This window comes from Gavialis gangeticus, unplaced genomic scaffold, assembly GCF_001723915.1.
Source record: "Gavialis gangeticus isolate Ggan-Ray unplaced genomic scaffold, GavGan_comp1, whole genome shotgun sequence".
Lineage (NCBI taxonomy): Eukaryota > Metazoa > Chordata > Crocodylia > Gavialidae > Gavialis > Gavialis gangeticus.
In genome coordinates, this window is record NW_017729023.1 from 3,565,436 (window position 1) to 3,574,713 (window position 9,278).

Here is a 9,278-nt window from a genome sequence, read left to right on the forward strand (position 1 = left end):
AGGGAAAAACACCACATATAAAATTAGACTTTCAATTTTTTTTAAACGGAAAATATTAAAAGTTATGGCCATGTTATAATTATTACCTGGACTTAATAATAATTAGAAAATTCAGGAAAGCTTCTCATAGCAGCTTAAACTTTGTCTCCTTGCTCTAATTAATAAGCTTGTTGTTCAGCAAATAATAAAAACGTAATATATAAAGGAAACTTCATTTGATTGCAAATATTGTCACAGATTACAAATAGCTCTTAAGCCTTTATATCTACACAGTGTGTATACAAATTATTTGTCCTTTTCTTCTGTTTTATTGTCTTTGTATAGGTTAAAGTCTTAACACACAATTTCATATTTCCTGTCTATACTTTAGCCCATATTTTTATTTAAAAATTAACACACACTAATATTTATAGTTAATGTATTTCAATACATATATAAAGCAGCAACACTCCCCTTGTTTTACAAGTCCCCTTCACTAGGGACCTAATTTTTGGCTATGCTTGGGGTGAACTTGAAGGAGGCCAATAGAAACCAACATGGCTAGCAGCTACTGGGTGCATCAGATGCAGCTAGAGATCAAAGTTCGTCTAAATAATATGCTGTGCCTCAATGATTTCCCCCCAGAATCACCTAGCACAGCACCAGCTGTGCAGAAGCAATCCAAGACTATTCTGCTTGCCTACATGCCATAAGGAAATCCCCGCTTTTGCCTATGGGGCCAGAGTAAAGGGGCCACAGCATAAGACCGAATCCAGTCCTCTGTCCCTGTAATTTAATCTAATAAGAAGCTGTTATTAGGTATGGAGGGAAGTCATTCCATGTGATCTATTAGAAATACATTACAGTAATATCTTAGAGTCCAAAAGGCAAACGTACACTGTTCTCCAAGGCTCCTACATAAGCCAAGTAATGAGTCACCTAATTACCAAATTAGTTTTACTACTTTTTGTTAAAAAACATAAACGAAGGCCACTGAAATAGCAAAGAAATGCACAGAAATACAGGAGGAAATGTAAAAAGTAGTCAGAATGAAAAGTAGTAACAAAAAATAGATACTGTCTGAGAGAAACAAAACAGGCAAAAAAGTTGTATGGAGCACGTAGGCCACATCCAGATGAGCACGGCTATGAGGTACTGCATGTTCAGATGCAAAGAAGCAGCACCCAGCGGTCGGGGGGGAGGCAAGCATTGATCCCTGGATATCCAGGGATCAAAAAAACCCACGGAAAAAAAAAGCAGAGGGGACAGCATGCACCAGTCAAAACTTGAGCCAGACCAGCTGGAGCCATGCTCTGGCTGCAGGTCAGACTCCAAGCAGCAGGATCATTGCTGCTGCAGCACTAGGAGGCCCCCAGGATCCTAGGCAAGGCTCCTGAAGCCAGCCAGCCCAGTGCTGGCCCCAGCTTCTCCTGTCCCACCTGAGGTAACTTGCCATGCACCAGAGGGCGCATGACACAAGTGTTCCCTGGGGACAACTAGCGGTGGCACAAGGTATGATGCTGCTAACTGTCCCTGGGGAACCAAATGTCTATGCTTATGTGGATGCGGCCATACAGGGTAAACATTCAAAGACCAAATAAGATAATGCTTCCCTTCTACAAGGCTTAACTGGATAACAATATATTATGTAGGGTACAGGAGGGCTGTGCGAAACTTCAGGCAGTGATTCAATTCACAGGAGATTCAGCCCAATTTAGTGGCTGAATCTCCAAATCTGGATCGGATCAAGGGACCAATAAAAAGGTCCAAATTGATTGGAAGCTCTCTGGATCTTAGGAAAAGATTCAGAGAGCTTCGATGATTTAGGCAGTCCCCACTACTGCTGCAGCAGGGACCTGGAGCCAATCTTGAAGCTGGTAAGTAGGGGGTGGGGGAGAGGGGGCTGGAGGAGGTGGAAAGGGACCATGGGGAAGACCCCTGCCAGGCCCCATCCCCTGCCTGCTCCCCCAGCCCTCCCCCCGACAGCTGCCCTGCCCTGCCTGCCCCAGGTCTGTCCCTTTAAGGAAAAAAACCCGATACTCACCAGCTCCTGCAGTGGCCTTGGGGCTTTGGGGGGCTTGTGCAGAGGCCCCCCACGTGGCGCAGAGCAGTGGGGGACAGCAGGGATCACCCCTGCCAAGCAGGAACTGGTGAGTTTGGGGGGGGTTTCCTTAAAGGGCCAGAGGTGAGGTGGGCGGGGCAGCCATGGGGGGAGCCCTAGGGCAGCAGGGGGAGCCAGAGCCCCCCCACGCAGCGTGGGGCAGTGGGGATCGCCCCCCACCTGACAGCACCCAGTGAGTCGGGGCTGGGAGAGCAGGTGGAGGATGGGCCTCTGTGATTCAGCTGAATTGATTCGAGACAGTGATTGAATCACTGAATCGAATCACTGTCCCTCGAATCGGCTGAATCTGAAGTGACTACTAGCTGCTTCACACAGGCATACAGTACAGCATTAAAATCTGGGATGTGCTGCGACTGCTTTAGAGCACTTCAGGAAAGGAAATAAGTTTGCATGTGGGATCTATTGAGGTATCACCCTCCTTACAACAGCAGGGAAAATCCTTGCCCACATCCTCTTGAATCATTTTCTGCCTCTTGCTGAGGAATTCCTGCCAGAATCTCAGTGAATTTCAGACCATTCCATGGGGCAATTGACATGATCTTTGTTGCCCCTCAGGTCCAAGAAAAGTATCGGGAACAACATCATTCGAATCTGGAACGGGCTTCCAAGGGAGGTGGTGCTCTCCTCTACCTTGGGGGTCTTTAAGAGGAGGTTAGACATGCACCTGGCTGGGGTTGTCTGACCCCAGCGGTCTTTCCTGCCTGGGCAGGGGGTCGGACTCAATGATCTTCTGAGGTCCCTTCCGACCCAAGCATCTATGAATCTATGAATCTATGAAAACCACATTTTACTTGAATACTAAGGTGACAGATATTCAAATTTTGAAGAGAAAACAGGAGATGGCAAAATCATTCACTGGTCATAAAAAAAATGTTATCAGCTTAATTTTAATTTAACATATTATGTTTTAAGAAAGTTGCACAAAGGAAGTTTTATTACAATGTGAGCATATCTTTGCAGTGAAATAATGAAATAGGTAGGGTCTGTATGAGGAAATTTAAAGAACTGAGTAAATACCGAAAAAAATGTAAAACCAGCCCTTTGTTTTTTCACTGGAAATTCTTGTGCCATGAAAGGGTCAGTATACAACTATTCAGTTGTTTATGCAGCTATCTAAATGCTACTTCTTTTTTCTGGTATGATTTCAAATATTCTGCATCAGTGACAAAAGTGACAATGCTGGTAGATGAATAACAATGTCCAGGAAATAGTGCCCACCTATCAAGTTCACAACAGAACTGAGGAAGATTATCGTGAAGTACAACAAGTCTGCAAGGTACAAATAAACTCATGGGGCTGTTTCTACAAACTTCACATGGCTAGATCTGTTTAAATTAAATATCAATTTCTATCAGGGGAGAATAAGCACTAATCCAATTTATGAGTGAAAGAAAGGAGGATATAAGACTCAACTGGCTTGAAAGATAAAGTACCTGTGAACGAGTGATAGAGAGTAAACAAAATCCCCGAGGTGCCTTACATGTTGGGCAGGAGAGGTCAGGAGAAGAAAAGCAGCTGGCAACAACAAACAGGGAAAGTGAAAGCAAGCAACATGTATAGCATGGCTGGCTGGCAGGGCTGCAGCTGGAGACCAGAAGGGAAGAGAAGCAATCACCACACTTCCAGAGCAGCATCTCACTCCAGACTGGAGGAGGTAGGCTGCTCAGAGTTATTTCCAGCCCCAGACAGGAGTAGAGGGGGGGTCAATTTCCTACAAGCCGCATTGGGACTGTGAATGCTCATGAGTAAGATGGGGTAGGCCTATGCAGAGCAGTGACTGGACTGATTTTTTTTGTTGTGATTGGGACATGAGAGTCTGACCCCAGGTGAAGAGGACATGGACTGAGTCTGACAAAGAAACTGAGAGCAGTCGGGCTGTGTTTTCTCTTTTTTGGGGGATATTTGAGTGCAGGCCAAGGCCAGTCCTGGAAGAGTGTGCACCTAACCAATGCCGACGGTCACCCTGGTGGTCGAGGGCAGAATAATAGACCAACAAGCAGCATTAAAATCTGGCCACAGAGAACTATGACTGCCACCTGGAGAGATGAGTGTAGGGTAAAGGGGAGCCCCACAGAAGAAAATAAGGATTGAGACCAGGTAGGATCACCTTGGGCATTGCCTCCTAGCAATATAATATCAAAGTCATGGCAGGAGAGAAATATAAGACCAACTTCCTGGCAGATCAAGTTATCTGAAGCCAAGGCCCACCCTATCACCGCCTGTAGGAAAATGAGCTCAGGTCAGTGGCAGCAAGCCCTACAATACCTACAGTTGTCACAGTACCACATACCAAAACTGTATTACAAATCATGACAAGCTAATTTCATAGCAATTATTTTTTATTTTATAATGAACCAAAGAGCATCAGATCACTAATTCTTCTGAAATTTCTGCTAGTTGCTAAAGTATTGTATATGATTTCTGAAAATCAAACTTTTTTACTCCAGTTAAATCAGCATTGTAAATAGAAACTTAGAAAGTTTGCCCTATTTAATTAAATTTCATAGCACATAGTATAATGATCTAATTCTTCTTCCAGGGCAGTGAATGGCAAAAATCTCACTGCTTTTCATGGGAGCAAAGTTGAGCCTGAAGTTATTCCCTGATTATGATAATTATAAACATGCAAAGAAGTTTCAAATATCAACCTTCCCACAGAGGTTGAATAGAAAAACTAAATATATAATTAGTACAAAGCTTTGAACATTTAATTACATTAATAATATGTGTCACTATGCTCCTATTAAATATGACTGAAATTAACCACCACCCATGTTTGCCTCATTTATAAACAATACCTCTGCAGTTTCTAACATTGAATTGATGTTGCAACATCATAATATCTTATTTAAGAGTAAGTAGCATTTGTTATTCTTTCTATATTACAATTATAGCGGCATATCTATGCCGCTATGATTAAGGAAGCATCAGTATTTCCACTATAATCTCTTATTTTAATGAAGAGTGCAATTGGACCATAAACATTTCCCTCAAACTACAAGTTAACATAAACTTGAAACTGAAAAGTTATTTTGGTTTTCAGTCATAAGAAGGATTTGGTTTTTCCCTTTACAAATTTTAATAATCACACACTAGAAGAAATAGGTCTAAATAAGGGAAGAGTGAAGATAGTGAAAAATGTACATAGGGGGTAGGCCCAAGAGACTAAAAGGGTTATAATGCACTGTGTAGCAAGGAGCTTGGTGCTCCTACTACTTTAAGGGAAGGCAGGTGCAGGAGAAGCAGTGGCCAGTCAAGGGCACCACATGGAAGGGACTGGGCTTGCGGGACATAAGCCCAGGGCCTGAGCTTGGCAGGCAGTCTGACCTAGAAGTCATAGAGAGAGTTGATCCTGAGCATAAGCGCTGGAGCAAGGCTCCTGATTAACACCTGAGTTGGGGTAGGCAAAAATTGATGCTTTAGGGATTGAGACTGTATGGGCAGCGGAGGTACCAACTAGCCTGAGAGCAAGGCCAGGGCCTGAGGGATAGGAGCCAAAGCTGAGAGGCAGGGCCACAGCCACAGAGGGTCAGGGACCCGTAGCTCATGAGGGGCAAGAACCGGGGTCAGGGATCCATAGCTTGAGGGAGCAAGAAGCAGGGTCTGAGACCCATAGTCCAGGAGGAGTGGAGTCTGTTGGAAGACAGAGGCCTGAGCCCAAGATGGGCAGAGAATGCCGGCCTAGGCCCAAGAGGGGTTAAGATTGGTCAAGGTATAGAGGCCTGAGCCCAGGAGGGGCCAGGATAGTTAAAGGCACCAGGGATAGAGGCTCCAACAGTGGCAGAGACCATTTCAGGTACAGAGGCCTGTATTGAACTTCTCAAGTACAAAAAATAAGGCTGAAATTTTTGCAAATATTTTCTTAGGATCTCTGGTATGGAATCTCCTAAATAAAAACTGGCAAATAATTCTTACCCAAATATTTTAGGAGTTATGAAAATGTTGTTTAAGTATTGGTATGATGATGTTAAGGATGAGCTTCATCTTTTGTACATCTTTTATTTTGGGTCACTTCACTGATCAAGTTATTACAACAAATAATAATAGTCTTGGACATACCTCCAGGCCTTTCGTGCCCTCCATCAGTATGTAAAAGCATTGAAATAGGCATTCCTACATGCTTAGATCTTCCAGCTACAAGAACATTTTTTCCAAATGTCTGTATTCCTTACAAGAAAAAAAACAAAAAACATATTCAACTAGTTTGAGAAACCTAAAAAAATCTGTACATTTTAATTAGATCTGTCATCAGTCTCAAACAGCAAGTTTTTACTTAAGGAAAGTTTCTGTCAAACATTAAATTGGTGAATTAATTAACAGAACTATGAAATCACCATACTTTTGAAACTACTCTTTATTTTTTCCTATTGTATAATTAAAATAAGTTGATTCAAGAAAGATTTTTGTCCATAAATTTATCTTTTTTACAGCTTATCACTAATATTATTAATCTTTACAAATAATTAAGCATATTTAAGCCTCAGTCAAATTGTAGTATAGGTATTTGGTTTCAGTATTATAAAAAAGGTAAATATTATATCAAATCACCATAAAAATGCATTATAAACTACAACAGAGGGTATGTACGCTATACAATAACTATTCTCTGTGCGCAATTTTTCGCATGTTTCCTGGCCTCATGTTTCTTATTCTACAAGTAGAATGTTGCTTCTTCCTTCTCACTGTTCTCTAAATATTCTTTTAACCATTTCTTCTGCAATCAATCAGATATAGAACCTAGCCTGTATTTTACCATATAATTTCCTTGACATTTATATATGCTTTCTCAGCATCATTAACCTTTACCCCCGACAAACATTTCAATAAAGATTAGTTTCCTACCTGTTCGTTTGATAATTTCCCAAACAGCAGCAGCTGTGGCAGGTATCACAGAAGGCTGATCTAAACAAAGTCGTCCAATGTTGATAACATGAAATCCATCAACATCTTTTTCAGGAGCAACAGCATTGCAGACTGTTCTCTCATCTATGTGATCTGGAAGATTGTCATTTCAAAATTACGATTCTTCTCAGTTGTCAACCAAAGTGCGCTATTGCAATGCTTTAATTTCAAGGAATGCAAAAATCTAGAACTCTTGGTTGAGAAATTATACCTTTTATTAGACCAACTAGAAAATTGCAAAAAAAATATTTTTTTCTGCAAGCTTTTGGGGTCAAACATCCTTCATCAGGGTCTGATAAAATTAAAGATAGTAAAAAGTCCCCATAGGTAGAAAATAAACTTCATTTTTGCACAGAGGGAGTTGGAGATGGAAAATCTGTCTCCCTTGGTCCATATGAGTGTCTCTGTGAGTTGTTGAGTTGCTCTTTGTTGTGTAGATCAGGTATCAATCCTTCCCTGGAGTGTCAGATGGCAAGCAGGGAGGTTTAATAATCTTTCTTGTTGTTCTGCAATGAAGTTTAAAATCCAAAATTGGCTAAAATTCAGCATCTTCTATGTTTCAGGGATGTATTTGCTAGCCATGTTGATCAAACAGTAATGCAAAATCTAGAATTCTTGGTTCAGAAATGATCCCTTTTATTAGATCAACTAGGCAATTACAAAAAAAAAAATTAGAAAAAGATTTTTTGTGCAATTTCCAAGTTGGTCTAATAAAAGGTATAATTTCTGAACCAAGAGTTCTAGATGTTTGCATTTCTTTTTGTCTCAGACCAACACAGCTACCAAATACATCCCTTATTTTCAAGGAAAAATTCACAAATTTTATTCAGCTGAGTAATTTGTAGGGTCACAAACTTGTATTCATTAAAACTAAACTGCATTTTTAAATTCTAATTAAAATTGACTTTTCTAAGCCAAATGCTGAAAGCTAAGTGATACCATTTTTGATGCTCACAGCACTGGGGCCTTATGGAAGATACCAAAAACATATATCAAACTGAGAATAATTACCGCTATCAAAAACTAATATATAAGACAAACAAATAGGCCAGTTTTTTCCCTGAAGTTCTTCACAAATTTAAGTTACCATATGGAACAAAGACTTCATAGAAAAAAAAATGTGTTCATCCAAGAAACAAAGGATTTATGGCTGGATATATTTGAAAAGAACTTGGACACCTAACTGCAATTAGATTAAAAACTCTTCAAATGTACCCCAAGTTTTACTTTGGCCCCAGAACTTTTTCTTGCCCCCTCTTTAAAGATACAGTCCTTACCAAAGCCCAGTTTCAGCATAACAAGAATCACTGTAGGATACATACAATGGAAAGGAAGCAGTGCTTCCACATGTCCAATCTAATACCCAGACTACAGGAAAGTTGGAAAAAAAACAAAAAAAAAACAAATAAAGGAAGAGAAGACTTGTCTACAACAGCCTTCAATCCTGACTTTTGGTGCAAAATTTATTTTGCCCATGTGATAAGAGTAATAACCTTGCCTTTTTTGTGGAAAAATAATGTGGATTTGTTTTCCATATTGGAAACAAAATATAACAGAAATAAGAAGACATCAGAACTTAATTGGAACTTAACAGGCAATTAGGAACATATAATTAAGGTGTTTTAAAATAGTGAGAATTATATTAGACATCATATGTTTTAACAGAAACATATACAATATACACATTAAAGTGTATATGAATAAGGAGATAAAAGAGGCACTTTTATGTTTAACTTATCCAGAAAGGAATATCCCTCTTTGATTCCTAAAATGAAAGACTGATGTCAGCATACACATTGTGAAAATTAAGATTTGAAGCACTGTCACACACATGAGTTCCAGGGGTGGCCATGATGTCCCTGGAAACTCCGTGACCATGCCCACTCTGCCCCTGGGGTGACTTTTTATCTTTCCTGACATGCCTTGTTGGAAATACAATGATAAGGAGGCTGCCCTGATCTTATTGTAATGACCACCCAGATTATGGTAATGGATTTGTGGGCCCATTGTGTAGGTCCATACATCCCCTACACCATGTCTCATGCTTTGCAGATATTCTGTCAGTCTCTCCTCTGGCCCCACTCCAAGTTCATAGAATCATAGAATCAATGAGTCGGGAAGGACCTAGACAGATCATCGAGTCCGACTCCCTGCCATGGGCAGGAAGGAGCACTGGGAGTGGGAGGGGTCATAAGACCACAGCCAGGTGCCTATCCAGTCTCCTCTTGAAGATTTCCAGGGAAGGTGAGAGCACCACCTCTCTGGGAAGCCTATT

At 40.8% G+C, this 9,278-nt stretch overlaps 1 protein-coding gene across 1 annotated transcript in view; it reads right to left on the reverse strand.

Annotated features, from left to right (window-relative positions):
* The window catches only part of MTHFD2L (methylenetetrahydrofolate dehydrogenase (NADP+ dependent) 2-like), an 80,213-nt gene that overhangs the window by 42,375 nt on the left and 28,560 nt on the right, over positions 1 to 9,278 (reverse strand). The window contains exons 4-5 of the mRNA XM_019516743.1: positions 6,944 to 7,096; positions 6,161 to 6,268 (exon numbers count right to left, since the gene is read on the reverse strand). Of these exons, the coding sequence (XP_019372288.1) occupies positions 6,161 to 6,268; positions 6,944 to 7,096 (261 nt within the window). The remainder of the gene's footprint in view (positions 1 to 6,160; positions 6,269 to 6,943; positions 7,097 to 9,278) is intronic.